A 16,864-nucleotide genomic window follows, 5' to 3' on the forward strand; every position below is an offset into this window, starting at 1 on the left:
AAGTTATGGTCCAGCGCGAACTCTCGATTTGAACTAGACAGAAATCACACATCAGGCTTGACTCGCTTCCTTTCTCCTATTACCTGTTTATCTGCTTTATTCTCTAGTGATAAGATTTAGAGATGCACAAAATGCACAGTCAAAAGAAAATCACTTAAGAAGAAGGAAACTTAAAAGATGAAGTTTATGCAGAAAAATGAATCTGAGCTTCAGTTCGATTCTAAATCTGAAGATCAGAATGAAAGAAAAGAAACATCCATACAACACTGTGTCAGACGTTATGTGTGGTTTGTAGTTTAGTGCTGTATTTCCTTAAAACCTGTTTTTGTACATTTACATCTAAACTCAGAACCACAGAAACAGTCCAGTAATCTGATGAAATAAACATGTTTATGATGCAGAATGTGAAAATGTCACAGGTTGTCTGTATTATTCACCATCAGTCCATCCATCCGGTCCATTCTAGTGATCACATTCGCTGTGGCGCCACCAAGTGTCGACAAGTGTTCAGTGCAAGCCAGGGCTTTCTCCAAGGTCTGAGGACTTAACCAGACGCGACTCGGATCAGTCTAAACTACCAGACGAGAAAAGAATAATAAACATCTGTTCATGTGTGTCAGTGTCCTCACTGGAGGATCTCCCTGCTACAGAGAACACAGAGACACCGAGGAGTGATTGGACAACCAGAACCCAGGATACACAGGTTCAGTGAAGGTGGTGTTGAAGGTGTGGAGGTGGATCAGTGAGTCAGAGGAGACTCTGTAGAAGGACAGCATGCCAGCAGGCCAGTCCACGTACACCGCTATTCTGTCGAGGACAGAGGAGGAGGAGACGCGTGCTCCTCTGTTATTGTGCATTGCATAGCACCCAACATAAGAGCACCTTAGACTCCACGAGTAGTTATTGTCTCCAAACCGAACCCTTTGGAAAGTGTTTCTGTTTTCTCTGTAACTCACTGCTATGTCAATCATTCCTTCCCACTCCACCTCCCAGTAACAGCGACCAGTCAGCCCACTGGTACACACCATTTGCACAAAGGAGTGAAACCTCTCTGAGTGAAAGGGATATGGCTGCTCTTCCATCACACGTGTCAGCTTCCTGTTGTTGTCAGATAGTTTGAGGTTTCTGTGTAATGTATTTGTGTCCGGTACAAGTGCACAGAAATCTGAGGGAGAGAGGAAACAGCAAACGCTTTACCGTCTGAAGCTTTTATGTGCTGCTTTATTCACACGATGACTGTTAATAAGAGGAAAAGTTAAGGGGTTTATTGTTTGGATCTCCAGTCAGACTGAGAATGAATGCACACACACACATTTCTGATTTAAATAAGTGAACACACACTCACACTTCTTCAGACCGGGTCTCAGCCTCTGCTCTCCACAATGTTCCAGCCTGGAGGAAGAAACAAAATCTGATTAATATTATTGTTGTCAAAATCAACGTGGATTCATCACGATTAATCCGATTAAAATTTTTAACGCAATTAACACATCTGCAGCGCTGAATGACTCAAAATCCCTGAAATGTCTCTGTCAACGCATTTCGGGCAGTTTGTCCAAGTAGAGTTACCTTTGCACATGTGCAGTAGATCTGGTAGTGACGGGCAGCAGAACCAACCAAATCAATATGGATGATGACAAACAGCACACTGGCCCTCTCGATGGGAAATTTGAGTATAAAAAGCAACAAGACGGAGCAGTCGACCGACATAAAGCATTGTGCACATTGTGCAGGAAGGAGGTTTCTTTTCAATCTCAGCTAAAAACAACGCGGAGCTTACGTTAGTTGGAGATGCTGCTAGCACTTTGCCTAGCCTGCGATAAACTCTCACAGAGCGTCGGGAACTCAGTAAGTCTACCTCAGACAAACTGACTGACACAATTACCAAGTGAATTGCAACAAACTGCCGATCTATTAATATTGTTGAGGACACAGGCTTTACAAAGGTGTTGCAAGTTGCCTCTCGAGATGCATTTCACAAGTCTCCAACAAGAAGCACAATAATGTCAAAAATTCATCAGCTGTATGAAACTGAAAAGGAGAAAAAGCACAAGTCAAACACGTCGCCCTGACAGGAGACTGCTGGACTTCTGTCAGTAACAGTAAGTATCTTGGTGTTACTGCTGCTGGGAAGTCATTTGCATTGAGAATAATGAAGACAGAGGAGAGGAGAGTTTTTGGTCTTAGTCAAAAATCTATCCATCAGCTTCAACGTGTCCAGAACTCTGCTGCTTGTATTATCACCAGGACCCCTTCTATGCACCACATCACCCCTGCTCTGCAGGAGCTTCACTGGCTTCCAGTTAAATACAGCATCAATTTCAAGATACTTTTGTACACATTCAAGGCTATCCATCATCTCTCGCCTTCATACCTCTCTGACCTGGTTCAGATCACCATCCCTTCTCCGTGTCTCACGTCCTCCTCCTCCTCTCTTTCTCTTTCCGTCCCTTCCCCCCGGCTAGCCATCGTGGGGTGCAGGGCTTTCTGCTGCTCTGCCCCCATCTTTGGAACTGCCTTCCTCCTTAGATAAGAAACATCACTTCCCTCCCTCTTTTTAAGTCCAGACTCAAAACTCACCTGTTCACATTAGCCTATTCCACACTAATGTTTCCATCCTTCTACTTTAATTTATTTTATTTATTTGCTCAACATTTTATCCTTATTATTTTGTAAATTGTTATGTTTGTTGTTATTATTGCTTGTGTACAGTGTCCTTGAGTGTTTTGAATGGTGCTTTCTTAAATAAAATGTGTTGTTGTTGTTGTTGTTGTTGTTAATAATAATACCAAGTACCTAGGTAGTGAGTAACTATGTAAGCTGATAACTAACCTTCTCAGTTATTTTGCAGCAGTGTTGAACACATGACTGAAATGAATGTAATGAGTGAGGACAGGGACTCAGCTCATCAGCTGATGTTTACTGTCAGTCTGCACTGTTGGAGCAGACGGTGAGCTGAAAGGCTTCAGCCTGCCAGTGTGCTGTTCATACCAGAGAGTTTCAAGCTTCCACTGAGGATCCTTCAACCCAGCAGAAAGAAGCTTCACTCCTGAGTCTCCTGGGTGATTGTAGCTCAGATCCAGCTCTCTGAGATGGGAAGGATTGGAATTCAGAGATGAGGCCAGAGAAGTACAGCCCTCCTCTGTGATCTGGCAGCCTGACAGCCTGGAGACACACACACACACACACACACACACACACACGCACACACACACTTAAGCCATGGTTTCAGCATTGTCACTGGGAACTTTTCCAAAATCTTGAAAAACATTTCCATTTGCATATGCTGAGCACTCTTTGCTTTTCCTTCACCCTGAGCTTCAAATCATCCCGTATGAGTTTAGGTGGGACATCGTGTGTGTGTGTGTGTGTGTGTGTTCTATCTTAGCTTTTATTTTTCAATCGTTATTTTGTTGCAACTTAAAAATATAAAAAATAATGAAAAGAGTATCTGTGTATGATTTTGTCTTAGTATAATGGTGAAAAAACTCTAATACAGAACTAAAGGATAGGATTTTTTCTCTATATATTTACATAATATATAATAAGTGCATTGTATATCAAAATAAATGCACACAACATGAATATACAGGGTGGGCCATTTATATGGATACACCGTAATAACATGGGAATGGTTGGTGATATTAAAGTCCTGTTTGTGGCACATTAGTATATGTGAGGGGGCAAACTCCTCAAGATGGGTGGTGACCATGGTGGCCATTTAGAAGCCGGCCATCTTGGATACAACCAATGTTCCCTCTAAGCTGCGCACGTGCGCAATTGTGCACTGCTGGCACGGTCTCTGTGCACAGAAAATCTGTGTTGCGCACAAAAAAAAATCTAACCTGATTTGAAATTAAAATTAATACTTTAACAATTATGTTTTGCAGTGCTAGTCAGTAAGTGACTGGCTGCTCCCGTATGGGATTAGAACGATTCCACCTTATCCCATAGTCCAGCCAATGATGCGATTTACATTCGTATATATGCAGCTAATCAACGTGGTTGACAGGCTATGACAGCGTCCTTATGTGCCGACACCGGTGTTTTAGCTAGCAAAGCGGCGTGGCTGATGTGGAGTGAAGCCACGTTAATGACAACGTGTACAACCATTGGAGATGTGAGCAGCACAGACGGAACAATTACGGAAAAAGTGTGGACTTTATACCAGTTTTTAAATTGTGTTGATCGGCCACGTAAAACCAGAGTTATGATAAAAATATCTGCAATGTTTGGTTTTCTTCCTGAATACTATCGTTGTTTATATTTACTGCGGGAAGAAACGGTAAAAACGGCGTTTTATAAGAAAAACGCTCGAAAGCACTCTCCACCTGTGAGCAAAAACAAACTCCTCCCACCTTTCCTATTCGTCCAAAAAAGTACCATGTCGACCAATCAAAAAATGATATGGCAACATGACATCTAGTTGTTAAGAAACGGGGGGAAGTTTTAGGAGTGACGGCGTGTTTTGAGATGTGAGTGATTTGAGACGTTTAGCGCAAATCTTGTGTAGTTAGTGTGTAGTTAGTGTGTAGTGTAGTCAATAGTTTTGTTGTGTGTGTCAGAACAATGAGGCGACTGCTGAATGTTACAGGTGTTACAGGAGTGATACATCTCCTGTTGTCAGGCCTGCAGGTATCAGGCTGTTGTTCTCCTTTATCTCATAGTGGACACAAATTATTTTTTGGAGTGGCACAAATAATTTGTGTGGCATCAGACTTGATGCAGAACAGCTGATTGTTCTGTAAATAGACCACAGACTCATAATACAAGTCAGAGCTTTTTTTAAAAAGAAAGAAAGTTGTGTTTTCAAAATTGGAGTTCAAGTTATTTTTACTTCCAATAGTGTTAACATACTACACAGGTCATGAACAAGATTTTTTTTTTACATTTTCATTGTAAGTGGGCTAAAGCAGTTAATTAAAAGTAGTCTAACATAAATGTAAATGCTGTAATTTGATTATCTTAATAAACCATGTAACTTGGATGGATTCAATGCTGGCGTGACCACATTGCACACGTCTGATGTCGCTCACAGTGGTCCAAGGGACCGCTCAGGGAGTTTGTGTGTTCGCTCAGACACGTGAAAAATTAGAGGGAACATTGGATACAACCTTTGTTTTTTCAATAGGAAGAGGGCCATGTGACACATCAAACTTATTGGTAATGTCACAAGAAAAACAATGGTGTGCTTGGTTTCAACGTAACTTTATTCTTTCATGAGTTATTTACAAGTTTCTGACCACTTATAAAATGTGTTCAATGTGCTGCCCATTGTGTTGGATTGTCAATGCAACCCTCTTCTCCCACTATTCACACACTGATAGCAACAGCGCAGGAGAAATGCCAGCACAGGCATCCAGTATCCGTAGTTTCAGGTGCTGCACATCTCGTATCTTCACACCATAGACAATTGCTTTCATCTAGGAATGCTCGGACCTGGCACCCATAATGTGGTGGTGCACCATCTTGCTGGAAAAACTCAGGGAACGTGCCAGCTTCAGTGCATAAAGAGGGAAACACATCATCATGTAGCAATTTCAAATATCCAGTGGCCTTGAGGTTTCCATTGATGAAGAGTGGACCCACTATCGTTGTACCCCATATACCACACCAAACCATCACTTTTGTTGTTCCAACAGTCTTGGAGGGATCCATCCAATGTGGGTTAGTGTCAGACCAATAGCGGTGGTTTTGTTTGTTAACTTCACCATTCACATAAAAGTTTGCCTCATCACTGAACAAAATCTTCTGCGTGAACTGAGGGTCCTGTTCCAATTTTTGTTTTGCCCATTCTGCAAATTCTGTGCGCCGATCTGGGTCATCCTCGTTGAGATGCTGCAGTAGCTGGAGTTTGTAAGGGTGCCATTTGTGAGTAGCTAATATCCGCCGAAGGGATGTTCGACTAATGCCACTCTCCAGTGACATGCGGCGAGTGCTACGCTGTGGGCTCTTGCTGAATGAAGCTAGGACAGCCACTGATGTTTCTTCATTAGTGACAGTTTTCTTGCGTCCACATTTTGGCAAATCCAACACTGAACCAGTTTCATGAAACTTAGCAAGCAGTTTGCTGACTGTAGCATGGGAGATGGGTGGTCTCGTAGGGTGTCTTGCATTGAAATCTGCTGCAATGACCCGGTTACTGCGTTCACCAGATATCAACACAATTTCGATCCGCTCCTCATGTGTTAACCTCTTCGACATGTCAATGGCTGTGAACACAGAGAAACTTGTAAATAACTCATGAAAGAATAAAGTTATGTTGAAACCAAGCACACCGTTGTTTTTCTTGTGACATTACCAATAAGTTTGATGTGTCACATGGCCCTCTTCCTATTGAAAAAACAAAAGTTGTATCCAAGATGGCCGACTTCTAAATGGCCACCATGGTCACCACCCATCTTGAGGAGATACAGATATAGAATACACATTTGAAATTAAGAAATATGTACAGGTTATGAGAGTGTGGGGAGGAAAGAACATGATGTGCACAGTGCTTGTACTGAATCAAGTGTCCAAAGTTATTGTAGCCTGAGTAAATACTCAGGTGTGTCACTGTGTGTTAACTGAGCAGTGAGCAGGGTGAGGGACCATTGTTTTGCTTTATTTTGCTGTTCCTAGGGCTGCGCTTTTCTGGACAGAGATCTCAGATGTTGTTCCTGGATCTGCTGGAGCCACTCACCTAGCTTGGGGGTCCCTGCACCGAATGCTCTGATTACCACTGGGACCACTGTTACCTTCACCCTCCACATCTTCTCCAGCTCGTCTCTCAGCTTCTCATGTTCCTCCCTAATGTTGCTATGACTCAGTATAGCTAAATGTATTAACAACTACTGTGTCCCGTTGGATAGCAGTCGCCCTTTTGTCTGTTTCTGGACGTCCCACAAGATCTCAGCTCAGTCATTCTCAACCACTCTAGGGAGCATATCCCGATTCAACCTCAGGACGTCCAGGCCATACTCGACACAGATGTTCCTATATGCTATACCAGCGACTTGGTTATGGCGTTCCATGTATGTACTGCCTGCTGGCATCTCATACCCTGCTGTTATGTGCCGGATTGTCTCAGGGGCATCTTTACACAGCCTGAACCTGGGGTCTTGCCTGGTGTTGTCAGTGTGCTCAGAGGTTCTTCCTGTGCTGCCATGATTAGTGCCTCTGTGCTGTTTTTCCATGATGGTTACTGTTCTTTTTCCTCTTGTGTCTGTGAAGGTTCTCAGTCCTCCAGGTCATTGTAGTCTAAGGAGCTTGGAAAGAAAAGCGTCTGGACTTCTTTAACTTTCTTGAAGACATTTCATCCGAGAAGCTTCTTCAGTTCTAAGATCAACTGGTGGAGAGTCCCAGATTTTAAGCACTATGGGAGTGTCCCCCCAAGAGGGTCATGGACCTCCTATTGATCCTCTACCTAATCACACGAGCCAAGGTGTGACAACAGGTGGGGGTTGTCACACCTTGCATGCATGGTAAAGAGCTTTCGTGTCTTGATGTCAGTGGCTTCTATCTCCTCCTTTGGCCAGCTTATTATCCCAGCAAGGTGCCTGATCACAGGCAGGGCATGGGTGTTGATAGCCTGGATCTTGTTCTTACTTACGTTCAGCTGACTCCTCAGGACTTGCCTGACCCTCTGCATGTACTTGGTGGTTGCAGCTTTCCTAGTGACCTCTTCATGGTTCCAATTTGCCTGTGGTGCCCCAGGTACTTGTAACTGTCCTTAATATCTGCAATGCCACCTTCTGGTAATGTAATCTCCTCACTTCTGACTACCTTCCCTCTCTTTGTTACTATCCGACTACACTTCTCTAATCTGAATGACATTCTGATGTCGCTGCTCTACATCCTAGTGGTATGAATCAGTCGATGTCTTCTCCACTCCTGGCATTCAGCTTGATGTCATCCAAAGAGAGGAGGTGGCTAACAATTGCTCCATTCTGTAGTCGGTATTCGTAGCCTCTCTTGTCAACAATCTGGCTGAGGTGGTTCAGGCCCATGCATAACAGCAGTAAGGACAAAGCATCTCTTTGGTAAATCTCTCACTTTATGGTGACTTGTGTAATTTGCTTGAAGGTGGCCTAAGGTTCCTGTTGATCTTGTATAATTCTAGTATAGGAGCTGAGGCAGGATGGGACTTTTCCATCCTGATAATCCTTGAGGATAAGGGCTATCAGTTAGCCATTCTGGGTGTGTCTCATCCATTAGCAGCAGGTATATTTGTGCTGCTAGACACATGTGGAATGCAGTTAGCGTCATGTCAAGGGCTGGTACTGTCCATCTCTTCATACTTGAGACTCTTTCTTGGATGTCTCCCACTGTGATGGTTACTGGATCCTGTTCAGGGAGATTGATATGGTCTGCTCTTAGATCCACTAGCCAGTGAACATTGTTGTTATAAGTTGAGTCTTCTCCCATATGGTCTTCTAGTATTGCTCATTCTCCAACTTTGGTGGGGCTGCTCTCAAATTGTTTTCCTACCATTGACACTACACCTCAGTGGAGAACAGTTGGTTTATTCTCCTGGCTTCCATCCTTCTCATATACCTCTTCAAATGGGTAGCCAAGGCTGTGAGTCTTTGCTTAGCAGTTCTCAAGGCCTCAGGTATGGACAGCTTGCTGTGCTTCTTAGTCACCCATTTCTTAATCACAACTTTCTGCCACTAACTTCTGTGTCTAGATTTTGGCTGTTCAACTTGTAGCCAAGCATCTCAAGAATGTCACCCAATCTAGGAGGGTGGGGATGATGACGGCTTGACGTCCTGGCACACCTTGGCGGAGCACTTGTGTTGTACCTCATTAATCTCTAAGTAACACTAAACTACTAGTTGTTTTGCCATTGGTCCAAATGTTGGGTGTCAAAGAATGGGTGTCCATAGGTTCCACATCCTCTTCATGTAACCCTTTGAGCTGGAATTACTTTCCATTCCAACAGGTCCCCATTCTCATCCCTTGTTCACTTATGGATTCTTGTTCCACTTCTCATCAATGTATCCTAGTTCCTCTGCACCTGACGCAGACCTTGTTAATCCAGGTGAAATCTGACATAGTATGTCTTCAGTGCACTTTCTACATGTTTCCTCTTACTATTCAGATCGACATCCCTCCTAAAAACCTTTCTGTGAAACCCATCATACTTAACATTTAGTATTTTCTGGGTCTTAACCCTTTAAAACCGGTCGGAGCGGGTACGCTCCGTTTTGCGTAACTATTTTTAAATCCCAGTAGCTCTGCAACCACGTAAGCTAGAGCAATAATTTTTTTTGCATATGAAACCGGAGGAGTTGTACTTACATCTTATGCCATCAGCTTGTCCTAGGTCACGGTTTCCTTCCACATATGGCTTTGCAAAAATTGCATAAAAAGCGCTTGCAGCAACAAAAACATAATATTCCAGAAACACGCTTTGCCGATCCGATCAGCTGTTCATAACACTTCCTACGTTGGAATAGACGTCAGTGCGAACTTTCGCATGTCCACCATTACCTGCCCGAAACCGGAAGTGACGTCATTTTCGCGGAAATGTAGTTGTTTTTACTATCAGGGCCTCAGAGCCTGTACTGGTGTTTTTAAAAGTTATCTTTGACTTCATGACTTTCTGTGTCGTTTCTGGGATGCTTAGAACTCAAATTGCACTGCTGGAAATAGTTTATTTTGATGCATATGCTGCTTTTTTGCAAATTTGCACTATAATATTTATTTTCGTTTTTCCTGCAGTATATAAAAATTGGTGTATTTCAAAAATAAAACTATGAAGACACTCAAAATAAATTTCCTGTGGTGGGAAACTATTTTGTGCAACTTTTTTGTATTTACAGTTTTGAGGGATAAGCCTCTTAAATTTCTCTAACTAGAAATATATGTTAAAAAAACAAAAACAATTTTCAATTTCTTTGTAGTTTATTGCACTTTTTTGCAATTTATGTAATTACTATGCACTTAATGCATACATATTATTAAAATTTGGGCTATAATGGTTGTATCGATGTATATCAACTTGAAATGCTCCCAAAATTGGCACTACAGCATGTAAAAATATAATATAAGCTCTGGCGGACTTGGTTCTATGGTAGGTCTTAAAGGGTTAATAAGTGCTCTGAGCTCATCCTTCATATTGTCCAAGAACATCACATAATGACAGTGGAATGGTCAGCTTATATTTCCTCATCTCGCTCATCACCAGCTCTGGAGCTAAGTCATCCCTCAGCCCAGCTGTCTCCTCTGTAGCTCGTCAATGATAACAAGTGCTGTTCCATGTAGTATCACTGATATTCTCAGTACCGTAAAGTAGTCTTGTGTGTAAACACTGGACTCTAAAATAGCAAAAAAAATGAAAATCCCAGGAGTAAAAAAGGAGTGACAAATAACAAAACAACAAAGCATGAAAGAGCTACTGTAACTGCTGTGACTCAGCAAGGCAATTTAGTGGTTAACCAAAGCACTCTCATAGGTATTGAAAGTTTGCAAAGATGCAAACTTACAAAGAAAATAGTCAGCAGTTAGGGGTTAGATGTCCTTTGCCACAGTTATTAGTGAATGGATTAGAGCTATATTTTAAAACAATCTACTCAAATAATCTTAGAAGTTATGGTGAAGGCTGAAGTCAACTCTTGTACTGTTTTAGAGTAACAAAATGAAAAGATTTTGCCAAACATAATTCTGGAGCAATATATAAAAATAAGTACAGTTTCCTCCTGTTTGCGAGGGGTAATCTTCTTACTTGAGAGTCTCTAGTCCACAGTCAGAATCCTTCAGTCCAGCAGAGAGTAGTTTCACTCCTAAATCGTGCAGATCGTTGTTACTCACGTCCAGGATTCTCAGACTTAACACCTGGGAGCTGAGTACTAACGACAATTGGCGGCAGCATTTCTCTGTAAGGCCAGTTTGATTCAACCTGATGAAAAAAAAAGATTTTTCTTGTAGCCTTAGTTTATCTTTTTATAATCAAGGTAAGTATAAATAGTGCAACAGAACACTACATACACATTTCACAATGTGATCTGACCTGAGCGTCTGTAGGTTACAGTGATGATGAACCATTCCAGCAGAGAGTAGCCTCACTCCTGAATCCTTCAGGTCATTGTTACTCAGGTCCAGGTCTCTCAGACTGGAGAACTGGGAGTTGAGAAATAGTGAGAAGTCCTGGCAACATTTTTCTGTGAGATTGGTTTGATTCAACCTGACAGAAAGCAATGAACAGCAATAAATATGCTTGAATTTATATACTGTCCACCTGTTTGCAGTCAGACAGTATGAATTCCTATACAGTTGTTGTTATGAGTTAAAGTACAAACAAACAATGATGATAAATGATAAACATGGAACACAATCCACTGCAGCATTATAATACAACATTTCAGCTTACCTGAGGCTCTGTAGTGTACAGTGAGGAGTCTCCAGTATTGCAGAGAGCAACTTCAGACCCAATCCCTGCAAATTGTTGTTACTCAAGTCCAGTTCTCTCAGATTGGAGGACTGGGAACTGAGAACTGAAGACAAAGCTTCACAGCTTCTCTCTGACAGATTACAGCCACTCAATCTGTAGAGGAAATAGTGATGCTGTTTATATGCTATAAAAAACTACTGTAGTAATTATAAAATGAATAATTATAATATTATTGTTTGAACAAATTTCCTCATGAGATATAATGACTACTACTTTTACATAATTTAAATAATTTAACAAAAACTAGCACCTGTGATGCCATTGCAATATCTAGTTATCTGTGCACCTACAGAGCTTTGGTGGAGGCTTTGACCACTGGCAAAAGCCTCAAAAAAGCTTCTTCTGAAGCAGAAGCAGAATATTTCTTCAGGTCAAAAACATGCAGATCTTCTTCTGATGACAGTAAGATGAAGACCAAAGCGGCCCACTGAGCTGGAGAAAGTTCATATGTGGAGAGGCTTCCTGAACTTAGATACTGTTGGATCTCCTCTATTAGAGAACGATCATTTAGTTCATTCAGACAGTGGAGAAGATTAATGTTTCTCTCTGGAGACAGATTCTCACTGAGCTTCTCCTTGATATACTGGATTGTTTTCTGGTTGGTTTTTGACCGACAGTCTGTTTTTTTCAGTAGGCTCTGTAGTTTATCCTGATTGGTCTGCAGTGAAAGACCCAAGAGGAAGCGAAGGAACAAGTCCAGGTGGCCGTTTGAACTCTGTAAGGCCCTGTCAATCGAAATTTTGTTGATCTTCTTTGAAGATATTTTACTGAAAAGCAGTCGAAGGTTTTTCAGAGACAGTGGCGGTGAAAGCATCACATTTTTGTTGCTATTTATAAGCGACATCCTCACATAAAGAGCAGCCAGAAACTCCTGAACGCTCAGATGGACGAAGCTGAACATCTTGTCTTTCCCTTTCCTTCCTCGATCTTCTTTGAAGATCTCTGTGAACACTCCTGAGCACACCGAGGCTTCACTGAAATCAATGCCGCTCTCTCTCAGATCTTTCTCATAGAAGATCAGGTTGCCCTTTTGCAGCTGCTCAAAGCCCAGTTTTGCTAATGACTTAATGTATTGAATGCTCTTCTCTGGGCCATACTTTTCTTTTGTCCGATCAATCTGAAACACCAGGAACTCTGCGTACATCTCAGTCAGAGTCTTGGGCAGCTCTCCTCCCTCTCTGGTTTTCAACACATCCTCCAGAACTGTTGCAGTGATCCAGCAGAAGACTGGGATGTGGCACATGATGTGGAGGCTTCGCGATGTCTCAATATGGGAGATGAGTTTGTCAGCTTGCTCCTTACCTTTGAATCTCTTTTTGAAGTACTCCTCTTTCTGTGGGTCTGTGAACCCCCTGACCTCAGTTGTACTGCTGATAAACTCTCGAGGGATCTGATTGGCTGCTGCAGGCCGTGTGGTTACCCAGATGCGAGCAGAGCGTAGCAGTTTCCCATTGATGAGTTTCCTCAGCAGGACATCTGTTTTAGTTGCCTTTGTTACATCGACAGAGCGAATGTCTTCAGAATGAAGGTCGAGATGAAGGCGGCTCTCATCCAGCCCATCAAACACAAACAGAAGTTTGAATTTACTCTTGTCATAGTTGGTGATTCCTGATGACTGAACATCTGTAAAGATGTAATTCAGAGCCTCCTGTGGGATGCCTACAGTTTCTGGGATGCATTCATGAATGAGCTCTGCCAAACTGAACTTTTCTCCCTTCAGAGGATTCAGCTGACGGAAGGTGAAGGGGAAAATCAGATGCACATCTTGATTGGATCTTTGTTCAGCCCAGTCCAAAACAAACTTGTGAACAAGGAAGGTTTTTCCAATTCCTGCGATTCCATTGGTCATCACTGTTTTGATGGGTCTGTAGTCTCCTGAAGGATGTTTGAACATGTCTGTGGGTCTAATGGGTTTCTCTGGTTCTGCTGGCTTCCATACTTTCTCAATCTGCCGGACCTCATGCTGTGTGTTGATATGTACATCATACCCAGCTGTGATGTACAGCTCTGTGTAGATATCAACCAGACGCTGTTTATCTTCTGCCCAACCTTCTTGTGCACACATAAACTTGTCCTGGAAGTTTGATTGAAGCATTTGCTGGAAAAACTTGATGGGGCGAGGCTCTGGTACTGGAACCACCACATCTGTATCAAACATGAGGGGAAAAATACAAAGTGTGATGTGTATATTTCACAAATACCCATGTTGTTGTTGGAAGCAGTAAACACAACGTTCCATAAAGTTAAGCTTTCGTTGTTCAGAGGAAGATCAATAATACAACAGCACTGGTAAAAAAAAAAAAAATGTTAAGCCAGAGTTAAAATGTCCTCAGGGTACTGAATTTAGTGAATCCCTGGCCCCTGGATCCAGCCCTCTGGATGAAACTACTTGCTTGTAAGGAACCTATGTCACACAGCAAGCAGGTAATGCTCATTATGAGGTGGCCTCACTTCCTTGTGACAATTAAAGCCCACACAGCAGATATTGCTGCATTGCAACAGCAGTTTACTTATGTATTCTCCCCTCTGCCAGGCTGACCATCCTCATAAAATACTTCTGTGATCTCAGAAGGACCTGACACAACTCCGTAACTGTGGTTTGTGTTTTTTTTATTGTTATCACACAATCTGCTTTATGTCACCTTTACCAAAACCCTTAATATTATTGTCTAAATTTATCATGTGTGTCCAGCACTTTGGCCAGTGGTTGCTGTTTTTAAAGTGCTCTATAAATAAAGTTGGCTCAGTTAGACAAAAGAACTGGTAGTTGACTTCAGAAGGAGGAAGTCTGAGCAGCCTGTCAGCATCAATGGGGAGTGTGTGGAAAGGGTCTCCAGTTTCAAGTTTCTGGGTGTGCACATAGTGTCAAGAAGGGGTGATTTTGGGTTTAAGTTGAAATAAGGGGCTTTATGATGACTTTCTGGGTGTTTGATAATTTAGCTATGATAAAACTTACTCATAAGTAATTGCTTTTATGCTTAAACTTAATTGATTGAAAATGTTTGTTTTCTCTTTGATGTTGGATATATGGAGCAACTGCCTCTCTCCCCCTCCCTCTCCTGTTGCTGCTTCAATCATGAAACTGATCAATGATCAGCTGATCGGCTTTTCTGTCGCGAGTCCGTCTCTCTTGTTTGTTTATTGCTCACTTCGCGCCAGAAAGAGGAAACCAGCGGATAAACATCAGCAGAATGTTTAGCTTGATAAGCTGTTGTTAGAATGTATTTAATATTACTTTCTACACCAGGATGCTTTTCTACGCAGCTGACGGCTGGTAACTGTGCAGGGGCGGGTCTAGCAAAGTTTAGCCAGGGGGGCCGATAGGGCATGAACAGGGAAAAGGGGGACACAAAGACATACTTTTCTTTCTTATTCTCATTTAAAATATCTAGCTTTTAATAAATAATTATCCGAATCTTACACCCAAAGTTTTAATCTGATGTAAAATGTATAGGAGTCCATTACTGTATATAGTAACTATTAAGTCAAATTTATAACCTACTAAGCTATATTACTTTTTCCTTTGGGAAGGTACCATCTGTGCAGTCTGCAGTTCTGTTGAAGAAAGATGTTGAATCTATTGAATTATTCTTGAAAAATAATTGATCTCTGTGCATTTTTTTTCACACTGCATCAAATTAAAGTTGATTACTTCGATTAAGCATCATGAGGTGGAGGGTGGTTCCCCTTTTTTTTTTTTTTTTTTTTTGCTGGGAGTTTGCAACCCTATTAGTTAAGTTGCTTACTCTTTAAAATACCAGAATAGGGAGGATGGTGCAGGTTTAAGTTTATTAGATTGATCAGTTTTGCTGAACTATGAAATATTTTGGGTGCAGTGTATTTTTTGCATACAGGTTTAACAGAATAGCTTTAGTGTTTTTTTTGTTTGTTTGTTTGTTTTTTAACTTGAGTATGAACTTATACAAAAAGCAGCAAGATTTTTAAAAAACAGTTTTATTGATTAAAAAACACACTATATCGGATTCATATCGGTATCGGCAGAAATCCAAATTTATGATATCGGTATCGGACATAAAAAGTGGTATCGTGCCATCTCTAATTGAAAGTGTGCTGACATATTGCATCGGTGTGTGGTTCTCCAGCTGCACCACAGCACACAGAAAGGCACTCCAGAGGGTCATCAATATGGCCCAAAAAATCATTGGACATCCTCTTCCCTCCCTGAAGGACCTGTACAGCACTCGCTGTCTCAAGAGGGCACGCAGCATCCTACGGGACTGCACACACCCAGGACACCGTGTGTATAAGCTGCTGCCGTCTGGCAGGAGGTTCAGGCTGCTGAGGTCCCGAACAAATAGACTCAAGGACAGCTTTTACAACAGGGCAATAGCCCTAATCAATGCAAATAGCTGACCTGACTGGCTACATACCTGGACTTTTTGGGGGGGGAGGTAACAACGGTAAAAACAGTAACAATAATAATATTTATATTTATAACAAGGTGCAATAACAATTAATGTGCAATAATAACAGTGTGCAATACAAATACACTTATTCTTCTTTTTTATTACTAAGTTATTATACTGTGTTGTGTTGTTTGTGTTGCGTTGTGATGTGTCGTATCGGGTCGTGTTGTGTTATATGTAGTGCCGACGTAGGACAGTTTTCCAATTTCATTGTACTATTGCTTAGTATGACTGTGCAATGACAATAAAGAGTTATCTTATTTTATTTCATCTTAGTTATATCTTTCAAGACTTCCTTAAATACCCAAAATTCCAATTTTACCTTCAGGGTGAGGAAGAGGAGCCGGTGTGTGAGCGAGAGAAGACAAGCTCTGCAACAGGTCATTCCTGCTGAGCCTTTCTAGAACCTTTCTGGTCACCTCCACAGCTCCTGGAAGTCTGTAGATCTGTACCATCAGACTCACGGTGTCCCGCCTTTCTGCTTTTTCCAGCTGACATGCTTTGATTGATGGGAGGCCTTCCAGGCAGCTGTCCTGCTGCAGGAACCACTTAAAGTCATCAAACTCCTTTCCTCTCAACTCCTCCAGAATGTCCAAGAGGTCGACTGACGTCATGAGAGCTCCCTGATAGTCAGACAATAAAAGTCAATTCAATTCAATTCAATTCAACTGTTGTTGTGATAAAGTGTGTGTGTGTGTATGTATATCTATATCTCTCTCTCTCTCTCTCTCTATATATATATATATATACATATATGTGTGTGTACATATATATATATATTAGGGGTGCAGTAGTTCCCACCCATGTAATTGAGCATTGCGTGGCACATCCGACATACTGTTTTACTTTGTCCATGAGGCGCTTACCTTCAGGGTCATACTTCATATGAAGACCAAAATAGTTCCAAAGGCCAGATCTGAATGAGGGTGGGGGAGGTTCAATTTGCTGTGTTGACACAAGCTTAGCTTCTGTCTTGCTAGCTTGCGCTGCGCTCAGTGGATCT

At 41.9% G+C, this 16,864-nt stretch overlaps 1 protein-coding gene across 2 annotated transcripts; it reads right to left on the reverse strand.

The window, feature by feature from the left end:
- Positions 1-264: 264 nt before the first annotated feature.
- LOC134629593 (NACHT, LRR and PYD domains-containing protein 3-like) lies at positions 265-16,475 on the reverse strand. Of its 2 annotated transcripts, XM_063477072.1 has the most exons (8): positions 16,184-16,475; positions 11,725-13,579; positions 11,354-11,527; positions 10,994-11,167; positions 10,709-10,882; positions 2,992-3,165; positions 1,346-1,392; positions 265-1,165 (listed from the first exon to the last, which is right to left on the reverse strand). In XM_063477072.1, the coding sequence occupies exons 1-8, from the start codon at positions 16,473-16,475 to the stop codon at positions 645-647; spliced, it is 3,411 nt and encodes a 1,136-aa protein (XP_063333142.1). In that variant the 3' UTR covers positions 265-644. The 2 variants fall into 2 exon arrangements, with proteins under 2 accessions (XP_063333142.1, XP_063333143.1); XM_063477073.1 differs by lacking the exons at positions 265-1,165; positions 1,346-1,392; positions 2,992-3,165 and adding an exon at positions 9,963-10,301.
- Positions 16,476-16,864: the final 389 nt, after the last annotated feature.

The sequence above is a fragment of the Pelmatolapia mariae genome, linkage group LG6, assembly GCF_036321145.2.
Source record: "Pelmatolapia mariae isolate MD_Pm_ZW linkage group LG6, Pm_UMD_F_2, whole genome shotgun sequence".
In the NCBI taxonomy this organism is placed as follows: domain Eukaryota; kingdom Metazoa; phylum Chordata; class Actinopteri; order Cichliformes; family Cichlidae; genus Pelmatolapia; species Pelmatolapia mariae.

Coding starts and splice junctions, on each gene's coding strand:
- LOC134629593 (XM_063477072.1), bottom strand. CDS start 16,475: ATGACGTCAGTCGACCTCTTGGACATTCTGGAGGAGTTGAGAGGAAAG. Junction 11,168..11,353: donor TGTACACTACAGAGCCTCAG/GTAAGCTGAAAT, acceptor GCTTTCTGTCAG/GTTGAATCAAACCAATCTCA. Junction 1,166..1,345: donor GAGACCCGGTCTGAAGAAGT/GTGAGTGTGTGT, acceptor TCTCTCCCTCAG/ATTTCTGTGCACTTGTACCG.